General features: G+C 41.1%; 1 protein-coding gene across 16 annotated transcripts in view; it reads right to left on the reverse strand.

The window, feature by feature from the left end:
• KLHL32 (kelch like family member 32) overlaps nt 1-13,014 on the reverse strand; it is a 122,396-nt gene that overhangs the window by 10,675 nt on the left and 98,707 nt on the right. For all 16 annotated transcript variants that reach the window (XM_021391209.1, XM_021391203.1, XM_021391201.1 and 13 more), the window contains one exon: nt 6,623-7,349. In XM_021391209.1, coding sequence (XP_021246884.1) covers nt 6,623-7,349 — 727 coding nt within the window. The remainder of the gene's footprint in view (nt 1-6,622; nt 7,350-13,014) is intronic.

A 13,014-nucleotide genomic window follows, 5' to 3' on the forward strand; every position in this document is an offset into this window, starting at 1 on the left:
GCAAGCCTTCTATTCAGCCTGCACAGGTGCAGCGAGGGCAGCTGAGCTACAGCATCTTCTCACACCCTCATGCACCCCTAAAGGCATCAATGGCAGCTCCAAGCTATAACAGTCCTCTCTCGATGCAATCTACCTGTCAACAAGAGGGGCAAAAGCCCTAGTTTTTCATATATTTTTTTAAAATCATTAAAAATCACAGAATCCTAGAGTGGCTTGGGTTGGAAGGGACATTTAAGATCATCTAGTTCCAACCTCCTGCTATAGGCAGGGACACCTCCCTCTAGACCAGCTTGCTCAAAGCCCCATCCAGCCTGGCCTTGAACACCTCCAGGGAGGGGGCATCCACAGCCTCCCTGGACAGCCTGTTCCAGTGTCTCACCACCCTCACAGTAAAGAATTTCATCCTAATATCTAGTCTAAATCTACCCTCTTCCAGTTTAAAGCCATTTCCCCTTGTCCTGTCACTACATTCCCTTCTAAAAAGTCCCTCCCCAGCTTTCCTGTAGGCCCCCTTCAGGTACTGGAAGGCCAGTATAAGGTCCCCCCGGAGCCTTCTCTTCTCCCGGCTGAAGAGCCCCAGCTCTCTCAGCCTGTCCCTGTAGCAGAGGTGCTCCAGCCCTCTGATCATCTTCATGGCCCTCCTCTGGACCTGCTCCAACAGCTCCATGTCCTTCTTGTGTTGGTGGCCTCAGAACTGCATGCAGTACTCCAGGTGGGGTCTCACAAGATCAGAGTAGAATCACCTCCCTCAACCTGCTGGTCACGCTTTTCTTGATGCAACCCAGGGCATGGTTGGCCTTCTGGGCTGCAAGAGCACATTGCCAGCTCATGTTGAGTCTTTCATCAACTGACACTCCCAAATCCTTCTCCTCATGGCTGCTCTCAAGCCATTCTCTGTCCAGCCTGGGTGCTTACTTTCAATCTACAAAGAATTAGTGACGTCAGATCTATAATATCTCTGCTTGAAAGCTGTGAGGTTGGAATTAGATGATCTTTGAGGTCCCTTGCAACCCCAGCCATTGTATGATTCTATGATTATCTTTATTAAAAGACAATAATAAAGAGATAAATCGTCTCTGTGACCCAGTCTAAGTCTGGATGTGGGATAGTGTTTCTTTTTTATTATTAAGCCCCTGTACATGGTATTTTCTGTGCCTGCTACACCACAAAATTGGATTTGGTTAGATACTGTAGACTCCTATTTATTTCAGATCCATTTTTCATAAAACGATATTACAGGGATTTACTGGGGAAGAAAAGATCTCCCTGCAACATACAGCATACTATTAGTAACGTAATACTTTTCACTCCAAATCACTTAGAAATTCAATAATTTTCCAAGATATGTGATCTCCATAATTTCACTGGTCAAAATCTCACCACTAGGGATAAAAAAAAAAAGTCTCAAAATTAAAAAAAAATCCACAACTTTGAATCTTGTTTTTTTGAAGAAATTGTTATTAAATATGAAGCAGCTGTAGGGGGTTGGTTATTTTTCTCCCACAGAGTTGAGTTTTCCCATGCATGTCAAGATGTGATTTCAGCTGGCAGCCTTCAGGTCAGGCAGCTCAGACCTCTCTGGAACAACAGGGCCATACCGGCTCTCGGCAGCACCTCTCATGCTGCCTCCTGAGCACTTCACCAGGGGAAAAGACCCTCATCTCCCTGCAGATGCAGAAGTGGCACCGAGCTGAGGGCCTGGCAGAGGTCCCCCCATCTCCGCACAACCCAATCTATACATGCAAGGCACCTACCGGGAGGAGAAGGGCTGACCCCTATAGAAAAGGAGTTCTCCAGATTTGCATACGCCATAGAGGATGAAGGAAAAAACAGCACAGTTCAAGTTCTCACTGTTATGGAAAATGTTTCACTGCTTTTATAGGAAGTGATTGTTAGTAATGTTGAACTCCAAGGGGCTCGGTGCAGTTTGTGGCTTTTTCACTTGAATACTTCGCTTCGCAAGCATGTGGCACGCAATTCATTTGTGAAAGGGATCAGGGTGTCAGATGAGAACTGGGGCCTCAAAGATTCATCTTCCTGTAAAATTTCAAAGCCATCTGCTCGATGCTATACTGTCAATGCAGAGAACTTACTTTAATGAATTATCATTCACTTTTTAAAATAAGAAAATACAATTAAATAGAGGGCTGTTAAAAAAGAGATGAGAAAAAAAAGACAGCACTAATATAAAAGGATGTTTCATACTATATGGAACTGAACACACTTTTGGCATCTAGAGAATCAGGCTTGTTCTAAAGTGCACCAGTCCCAAGCCATCAGGCAGGTAAAGGGCCCAGAGGGGTGGAGGCAGCTTGGCAATCTCTGTACCACCAACCTCCCAGCTCCTGCATGCTCTTGTGCAATGCACTTTGCTTATTGTCCTCCCCTTTCCTACCACCGCCACCAAGATTTCAGATTCTGTGGGTTTTTATTCTTTCTCATATTTATCCCAAAGGAGCCGTGAAGTAAAGCCAACAACGAATCCCTATAATAAGGACAGAAAACCCTTTAATTCTAGCCAGCCTTTGATTAGCAAAGCCTTAGAAAGCAAGGGCTTATAGCATAGGTACTACTGTTCTGACTATTAAATGAGTCAATATTCTGTGTGCAGATCATGTTATGATGACTTTCTCCACAAATACGAGGTCTACAAATTTATGTTATTACTATTTAATTTATTCACTTATTAAAAAGCTGCGCAGATTTTCATAGTAGTTGTGCCAGCTAGTAGCATCAGACTGACTTTGAGAGCTCTGGCTGATGACCTGCATTTCCCAGAAAAAGCAGCAGGGATACTGCTCAGAAACATCCCTACCTCAGACTAATTTTTTAATCACATAATTTTGGACCACATAATTAAAAATTAGGTTCCCTCCTGCATTACTGATTACTCTTACACTAACATCTTATATGTGATGGTGGAACAGCAGATCTTTTCATCAGTGACTACTGATATTTTAGCACAATAAAACATCTCCATGTACCATTCCTCTACCCCTGAATATAGATATATACACCCTAAGCAATAGTAGAAAGCTAGTTACAGTTAAAACATCTCCATCTACCTTTATTTTAAAAATAACTATGTTCAACAGTTAAATCGCAGCTTTCAATTTGTGAGTACATAATTCAGATCGATATCCTCAGAAGTACTGCATAATATGCTCTCATCATCCACAGTAAACTGTCGGACTCTAGCAATTCAAAGCTGCTAAGCATTTTCTCAAAAGCTATAGAAAAAAACAACCAAAAAGTCCTGTATAGTTTTCTCTGCTGCCAAAACTTCATACATCATTGTTTTTTATCACAGGAGGAATGTTGCATTTTCAAATATATGTCGAATAATACTGGTAAAATTTGTTTTGTTTTTTCCATTTGTTAGCAGTTCAATCCAATAGGCTTCTATGACTTCTTCCCCCTGATTCTACAGGTGTATTAAATATGTATCCTTGAACGCAATGTCACAGTGTTGCATTATATAAATGCCAACAGCATCTGAACACATAGGCATGCACGTATTCCACTTCCTCAACTAAACACATTAATTAATTCCCAGCATAATGTCATAGAATCATAGAAAGGTTTGGGTTGGAAGGGACCTTTAAGATCACCTAATTCCAACCCCCTGCTATAAGCAGGGACACCTCCCTCTAGACCTTCTGGGCTGCAAGAGCACATTACCAGTTTATGTTGAGTCTTTTATCAACTGACACTCCCAAATCCTTCTCTTCAGGGCTGCTCTCAAGCCATCCTCTGCCCGGTTTGTGTTTGTGCTTGGGATTGTCCCGACCCATGTGCAGGACCTTGCACTTGGCCTTGTTGAACTTCATGAGGTTGGCATGGGCCCAGCTCTCAAGCCTGTCCAGGTCCCTCTGGATAACATCCCTACCCTCTAGCGTGTCAACTGCACCATTCAGCTTGGTGTCATCTGCAAACTTGATCAGGGTGCACTTGATCCCACTGCCCATGTCCCCCAGTCCCTGCACCAATCCCTGAGGAATGCCACTCGTCACCAGTCTCCACTTGGACATTGAGCTGTTGATGACCGCCACTCTCTGAGTGCAACCACCTAGCCCGTTCCTTATCCAGCGAGTGGTCCATCTGTCAAATCCACTTGTCTCCAATTTGGTGACCAGGATTTCATGTGGGACAGTGTCAAATACATTGCATAAGTCCAGGTAGATTATGTCAGTTACTCCTCCTTTATCCATTGACACTGTAACTCCACCACGTAAGGCTGCCAAGTTTGTCAGGCATGATTTGCCCTTGGTGAAGCCCTGTTGGTTACCACCAATCACCACATCTTTATTTTCCATAGGCCTAAGTAGGGCCTTGATGAGGATCTGCTCCATGACCTTGCCAGGCACAGAGGTGAGACTGACTGACCTGTAGTTCCCTGGATCTTCTTTTCTTTCCCTTCTTGAAAATGGGTGTTATATTTACCCTTTTCCAATCAGTGCAAACTTCACCAGACTGCCATGAACTTCACCAGACTGCCTTGAATATCCCCTTTCCTAGCACAGCTGGAAATATTAAAAGTAGTCTAGAGCCAATCTCACATTTGACTTAAAAATCTCTAACAAACTGGGTAGAGCTTGCTAGTTTGTTAGTTTAGTACAGAAAAAAAACTTTCTTAAAAAGATTGCTTTTTTCATGTTGGAAGGACCACACTTTTCATGTGCAAGGACCACACTCTGATGAGTACTTCTAGTGCTCTTTCAATGATTTCATATAGATATGTTTAAGGCAATTTCCTAAAAAGTGCTGTTTGTCAAAAATAGAAACTGTCTACTGTAAATCATACGAGGAAGGTAAAAAAAAAATAAATCAAGATACAGTAGAACTAGCACCTTTGTGCTTTGTCTTGCCCATCACAGGCACTCATCTCTTTCCAGTGACGGAATAGGGGAAGCAATGAATAAATGGGGGAAGGCTCTGAACACTCCCAGTTGATACCCTACATCAAAAATCCTCTTTCTGTACCATACCTGGCTCTTAAAGCAGACCATGCGCACACTTAACACACAACACAAACACAAACAACACAAACTATACAAAACTTCTTCAAAGCTAATTGTTGCAGAAAGTGACACAGAGTGCCTGCCAGGCATCTCTGTGACACCTCACGTTCTCTCATGCCATTCTTTCCAAACATATCAGTCATGATTTGATTGTGTATGTATGAAAATAGGTGTCCATTACTTCTCCCGACAGTGCCTGGAAATACAACCCTGTAAACTATTCGACTTGTAAGGGCAGAAAGACACAACTGCAAGGTGCTCCACAAACCTCAATGACACATGTTGAGAAGCACTGTGAAGGCTTAACTAGCTTAATTAATCATTTGTTCATGCATCATCTATTCATCGTAGGAATCTCAAACCACACTAAAATCCTCAGAGGCTATCTCTAGTTAAGACAGTAGTCGCCAAACATTTTCTTCAAGGGCTGGTCCTATCTACTCATTAACTTCCTTGATAAATATGACAACATTATCACCTTCCATGACACACTTCCTACTGAAAGGTGTTTTCATTTTGCCCGTCGCGCATTCTGCAGACAGCATTGACCTTGTTCCAAAGCAACTGATACCAGAAAAGTCACTACAAAGACCGATGACATGATGTCCTCAAATCCCATCAGTGAGCACATGTAAAACAAAAAGCATATCAGACTGAGTTGCAAATGATATGTTAGTTTACAATTACAAGGCCTATACTTTCATCTACCTGTGCCACAATGCTATGATTACATCCAGCCAGTTCTGTGCACTTGTTATTGACAGTCAGAGTCGCACAGGATTTCTAATGAAGGTTGTTGTGGCCTGTTAATATATCCTCAAGAGCAAGGAGGAGGAGTTCAATCACCTGCCTTTAAACCCTGCAGCTACACAAGCCAACAAGCATTTATTTCCCCATTTCAGGAATAAACACAGTAGTACCTGATCATACTACAAAAAGTGGGTTTTGCTTTCCTGTTTTTCAGCAAGCACACAGAATTTGTAATTCAAAACTTGTCAAAAAGTACATTATCATTTTGATTCACTGTGATTTATGGATGGTGACTGGAAGTAGTACACACAATATATGCAACTCGAAACACAGAAATCACACGATCACAGAATGACTTCGGTTGGAAGGGGACTTAAAGACAATTCAGTTCCAACTCCCTGCTGTGGACACAGTTGCCACTCACCAGATCAGGCTGCCCAGAGCCCCATCCAACCTGGCCTTGAACACCTCCAGGGATCGGACACATACAACCTCTCCAGACAGCCCATGCCAGTGCCTCACCACCCTTTGAGTAAAAAATGTCCTCCTCATAGCTAATGTAAATCTCCCCTCTTTCAGTTTAAAATGATTCCCCTTTGTCCTATTACTATCTGCCTGTGTAAAAAGTCGGTCTTCTTCCTTATAAAGCTCCCTTTCATATTTAGCAGACAGCTGTGTTCTGCCCCTATACTTCTAAACAGGCATGATTACATGCTTCCATTCTTAAGTTCTTTGAAATACTCACTCCTAAAAGTTATCCTCACATATAAACCAAAGATGATTTACTAGCATCATTCAAGACTACATTTTGCTATCTTGTTAGCACCTCAAACTGTGTGAAATGTTTCTACCTGATATCCAAAGAAGACCATCCACCACATATCCTGCGTGGCATGAAAGCGATCGATCAAAGGACTGTACAAAGGTCCACTTGTTCTTCTTGGGACAATAGCGTTCCACAGTAGGTAGGACTTGACGCAACTCATTTCTGCCTCCTACTGCATAGAGGTATTCATCCACTGCTCCGAGCACAAAGTGCTCCCGGCAGTTCTTCATGGGAGCTATCTCTGCCCAGGAGTTGGTTCGAGGGTCATAGCGACAGGCAGTCCTCACGGCACAGGTGCGCCCTGTGGAGTGCTCAGCTTCCCCACCTGCCACAAACAGAAAGTCTCCCATGACAGCGACGCAGTGGTGGCTTCTCCCCATGGGCATTGGTGCAAGCTCACTCCAGTTTGCGATCCCTGCAATGTGAACGTTCTCCTGATCGACTGGGTTGAAGTAGCGCAATTCCTTCACTTTGCAGACTTCACGCTTTTTCCCACCAATAATGTAAAGAGTGTCTGACTGGAAGCGGGGTTTTGTCCTTCTGGTTTGCCAAACTGGCTGTGCATAGATGCTCTGGTGGTAAGCCAAGGCCTCATTAACAAGTGCTGTCGCAGTTTCACTAGCTTGGACGAGAGGATGAGAAAGAGCTACAGTATGCAGTGTATCCACATCCATAAGGCCAAAGCGGACATACTGGAGAAGTTCATCCATGTACTGGTAGTGGCAGTTGTGCTCCAACCACCTTACAGCCAGCTAGAAGAGGGAAGAAGGAAGGGAAAAACAAAATACCAATTATTTAAATGCAATTCTGCCAAAGTTTGGTCTTTAAAAACCCATGTTTCCATTCCAAGCAGAGCTACATACTTGCCTCAACAGTGATATCAATCCATACAAAAAGTAGTCACGAATGCATGTGAGTCAACACGAAACATACATACTAAATATCCACCTATAATACACATAAAAGCATTGTATTACATCATTCCCTAAAAGAATTTCCACAGTATTATTGGGTTGTAATACCACTATGCAATATTCCAACAGTTAGTGATGCTATAGGAGACCACAGTCTGGGAATCAAGCTGCTGAAGCAACAATACAAATATAGGGACTATGTGATCACCAGAGACCCCAGGTCCACTAGAAAGAAAAGCAAGATTCCAGTTAGATGATTAGAAAAGAAACACAACACTCTCTTCCCTGTATCTTTAATTCAATTTATGAGAAAAAAATAGATAATAAATCCTTCCGTTTTTCTTCCTGCTTCATTTATTTTATTCAAAAAAAAAAGCAAAAAACCTGAGAGAAGCATAAAAGGACCACAGAGGAGTAGAGACGAGGTTCTGCTGGTTTGAGACTCTGAGAAAGAGAAGAGAAACACTCTGAAACTGATTAACAATTGCAGCTGGTATCAAAAGACAAAATGACACACAAACTTGAAATTACATAAAGCATATTCAATCCATCCAGGTCTGAAGAGAGGCTAGAAAGGGCCTAAGCCATTATAAAAAAAAAATGTATACATTATTCTTGAAAATCGCCAGTGATGAAAATACCCTAACTTCCTCAGGAAACCTGCCCCCCATACTCAGCTATCTTTCTTGGGCAGATCTTCCTTTTACCTGTGAAGGAGCTCTACACCTTTCAACTCACTTGCCTCATTTTCCATCTGTGGCTTTGTACCCCAGAGCCCAGGAACCACCAGTCCAACCCATGAGTTTGATGATCACTGCCTCCCATCCATAATAGATTAAAACCAGCTTCCATTTAGTAGAGAACGGATTGGAAAGATCACTGACTGTAACAGTCAATGCCATTCTTGTTTGAACATTGTTACATGAGACCATTAATATACTATCATATTGCTGACCTACGCGCTACGACGCTGCTGACATACTAAGATTTCCACCTTTTTTCTCCAAAGAACTTCCACAAAGTATCACGCTTTCACTGTCATAACTAACTCTACTATTTACTTCAGGTCACTGTTCCAGTCTGCCAATAACATTCTCAACCCTAATTTTATTCACAAAAGTGCTTGAAGACCATACTATCTTCTGATTGTCTGAAAACATAAAAACCTTACTATTACATTCTTAAGTCATTCATAAAGACATAAATGGTTTTAAATAAGGACAGGCTCCTCTGCTTGATTTTTTCTATTATCCTGACAGCTCCTGGATGAGGAGCTGCCAACTAGTCATACAGTAACAGCAATTCCAGCTAAAACTCACTGCCCTGAACTGCTCATGGGGAAGTCACATGAAAAAACTGGAAAAACAGACTTCTGTCTTACTAAAGACTTTCATAAGAGCATGGTATATCATTATTACTGATTCTGCATTCTGTCAAAGAGGGAAGGTGACAAACTAAATAAGAAGGTGCTTTAAGACTAATTTGAAATGTTTTTTCTCCACTGTTCTACTCAACCCCTGTGAAACAAAGAATCAATGAAGGGCATCAAAAATTGCAACAGTAGTTTAGTGAGTTAAGTTCTGAATTGAGTTCCAAAACATGCATTTGCTGTATGCATTTAGGCTTGAAGGTAAAAGTAATTACATATACTTAAAAGTGCTTATGCATTTGAAATCATTGAGAATTATATTCATACATTCTAAACCTACCAAATCTACATGTCTCATGCGTCCTATTGAGAGGTTTTGGTTAACTCCCTACCCTATGTCACTTCTCAAATTTTCAGAGGCACTTCTCCCTCCTAATTGATCAGACACTTGAATTTCAACTGGAATTCAGGTTATCTTCACTCTGATGAAGACAACAACTGAATTCACACTGACTAGATGATTTATGGGTTGTTATATTAAAGAAGAATTTACACCTCCTCTACAAGGACAGGCTGAGAGAGCTGTGGCTGTTCAGCCTAGAGAACAGAAGGCTCTGGAGAGACCTGATAGCGGCCTCTCAGTATCTAAGGGGGGGGCTATAAGAAAGAAGGGGACAGACTCTTCAGCATGGTCTGTTGTGACAGGACAAGAGGAAACGGTTTCAAATTACAAGAGGGGATCCTTTAAATGCAGGACCTGAAGGTATCTTTGGTCTACACTACTCACACGTTTCCTTTTCTATGAGCAACTGCATCCGAAGAATAAAGTGCATCCTGGGCTGTTTTCCATACAGAAGCTACTGGCCATCACCCAATATCACTCAGACTTAGCAGGTCTGAGGTTAGTTTGCAGAGGAGTACTGCAATTTACTACACTAATTTAGGAGGCAGGGTTAAGAACCCTGCACATCACTGTATCACCAGGACATTCTGCAGGCATTTGATAATCAGCAGAGAAGCTCTCTTGGGTCTTAGCGAAGCAACTGAGATGTGGGAATCACAGTCTGTTCAGAATTGCTTGTCCAGACTAACTCAAGCTACCGCTGAACACAATTTGACTATAGTGGATGCTATATTTCTGTGACCAACACCTAATTCCTGGTAATCCAAGGCAGAGAAAAGGTGGTACGAGCTAAAAGCAATACTGTTTTTATGTCTTCATCTTGTTATTGATAACAATGATTGTTACTTGACTTTAAATGCCATAAACTCAATTTGAGACACTCCTTAAAAAATACTTAGGCTGTATTAAAGCTACCGATGTAGGTATTTATATGTATTTTTCAGAGAACACATGACAGTCTCCTAAGTCGAGACACAAGGCTATGGAGCTGGTTATATGGATTTAGGGGCACTCACAAAATGAGCCTTGGATTCATACATTTCTGATGCAGAGCGCATTGTTACAGTGCTCTCTAGCAGAATGTGCTGTCTCACACCGTGGAGCATGGAAGAAAACTGAGTTATCTGTGAAGTGAACTGACACTCTAGTCAGTGGATGGTTTGACAGCTACAGGAAGGCTGAAGGGGGAGAAGATCAGAAGAAAGAAAATTAAATTTCCAAACAAGTCTTTTGCGTGTAGAAGAAATAGTCACTGATGGACTGTAATACAGTTCTAAATTTCCATTACTGTAACGGAGGTAAAAGTAACTCATGTACACATAGTGGAAACAGAAACTTACACACAATATATCAGCAAACATCTGTATCTTTATCAATGTAAGTTCCACCACCTTTACAAACCTTTTGTTTAATTCAGTCTTAGAAGCCTCGTGCCTTCAAAGAAACTCAAAAATTAACCCCATCTATACCCTAATTATAGTGTCCATTTTTCAGCCTATCTGGCAGTAATGATTAGCAACTGTAGTCAGAACTAGCAAAATAAACTCAAAGGCATTATGCACTGTATGACACTGCAAGGAGAGACATCCAAACTTTTCTAAGGAGGTACCAATAGCACTTGAAATGACATCTTTGTTTAAAACACAAACAAGCAAGGAAGTGAAAACAAAGAGACTGTCCACAATTTTGAGTTTTAAAATATTCGTATCTCTGCTAAATAATTTACAAAAGTAAGGAAAGACTCCTACTGCTAGTGTCATATAGGCAAATTCTGTTTAAACTGCTAGAAGCTTCTTTTCCTATTAATTTTAATGTATGAGTGTGTGTAAAAAGGAAGCTACAGCCAAGTACCTATATTAACTTTAATAAATAATATATTTTGCCATATTCATCTTCTAAACTAAGTAAATGACAAAAGTAGACTCTCAGAAGGACAGGATTTTCAAGCCAGATTAATTATCTTATTCTGAAGCCTTTACCTAGAGGATTTTTCTGTTCCAAGGTTATATAATTTGATGCAGCAACGGTGTACATTCTCAAAACATCAGAAAACAGATGGAAAACACATTGTGCGCAGTTGCAGTGTACATCTAAACATACCTGCATGTTGGATTGTGGTTCTGCTGTATGTACAATGGCAGCTTCTGCTTCCAGCACAGTGCTTCAGCAGCCTGACTCACACAGCCTAGGAATGCAGCCCTTCCCTCTCTGCTATTAATGGCCTACGTACCATACATATACCAGAGCTGGAGAAGGCACAGGGGCAGTGGAGGTTAAAGCTGAATTAGGAGTTTCACTCCTGTTGAAGACATCTCTGTGACGGACAGTTATTTGCTTTTTTGGGCTGCCATTTATAGCTTCAATTCAAGGGAGATGTTGAACAGGCAAGGCTATAGTGCAAAGTTTGACGTACTTGGTAGAACCAAGTTCATTTGGAAACTACTTTAAATCACAAAGTCAGCAACAGGGAAAGTTTATTTCTACAGAGAAAAGGCTCCTTGGACTCCTTCCTCAAGAGGCAGGGGCCTTGGGAACTCCATTAAAGTCATCTTCATCTGATCTTCAGCTGATGTATCCTTGTCAGAGACCCAAAGACTGCAAATGAATTATGTTAGTTTATACAATCTATGGTTTCTAATAACTGAGATGAAGCAAAGAAGTGGTGGAAAAAACTGAGTTGTTTTTCTTTTTTCTAGCAACAACAATTGAACAGAAATATTATTATTTTTTTTAAGTTTCTAAACTATGAATTTCCACTTTCTCAGTAAAACAAATGGAAATTGTAAGGAAAATAACATAGCAAACACTCTCTTTTTAGGAGAAAGGATAATTTTAAATACAGAAACAAAAGCGGAGGGAAGTATTCTCCTGGAGTGCGACCAGATATATTCAACACCAATTATCAGCTTTCTACACGATAATCTGATGATGATATACAACAGGCAAAGAAGGATAAAAAATAAACCGAAAAGCGCCCACAAATCTCTCATATCAACACAAATGTCACCTGAATGGTCCTTCTATTGCTTAACGTAAGAAAAAAAGCCAGAAGAACAAATCAAATGTATATCTTTTTAAAATTAGTATGTTGGCCAGTACTACAGATCTGATAAATAAGACAAGCTGTGTTATGGAAGCAACACAGCTACTACAGCAATCACTTTAGGAGAGGCCAGGGAACTTCACAAAGCAGAACGTGGAGTTTAATAGTTCAGCATTTGGTTTCAGCTTACACTGTATTGCTGCATGTCCACTTAAAATGCTGATTATCAATTTGAACATGATTTGGTGTCTTCATGGACTTTATCTATTTCAGTAGACTTTGCAGACAGGAGTCCCTTGTCTCAAAACCACCATGTCTCAATAGCTGGCTATCAGAAGCAGAATTCTAGCTTTTCACATCAAGTACAGGAGCATAACCTACGGATAAGCCAGGACTTCTACCAAAGCTCTGATTTAAAATCTACAAAAGACACTGTCGAAATTTTCATGTACTAAAATGGGCAGGGATTTCCAATGGGCCTGAATTTGGATCTGTAAAGGGTCTCAGTCCTCCTTTCTCTAGGGACTACAGAGGACAAAACCCAGAGGGGTTTAGGATATCAATTTAAGCATCTTACTTATAGTGAATTAAATTGGACTGTATCAGCCGTATAACAAAAGCACACAAGAGAAGAATTCTTTCTATGGAAAAACAAAAACACCCACAGTTTTTCAAAGCCATGGGTTAC

This window comes from Numida meleagris, chromosome 3 (genome assembly GCF_002078875.1).
Source record: "Numida meleagris isolate 19003 breed g44 Domestic line chromosome 3, NumMel1.0, whole genome shotgun sequence".
NCBI classification, from domain to species: Eukaryota; Metazoa; Chordata; class Aves; order Galliformes; family Numididae; genus Numida; species Numida meleagris.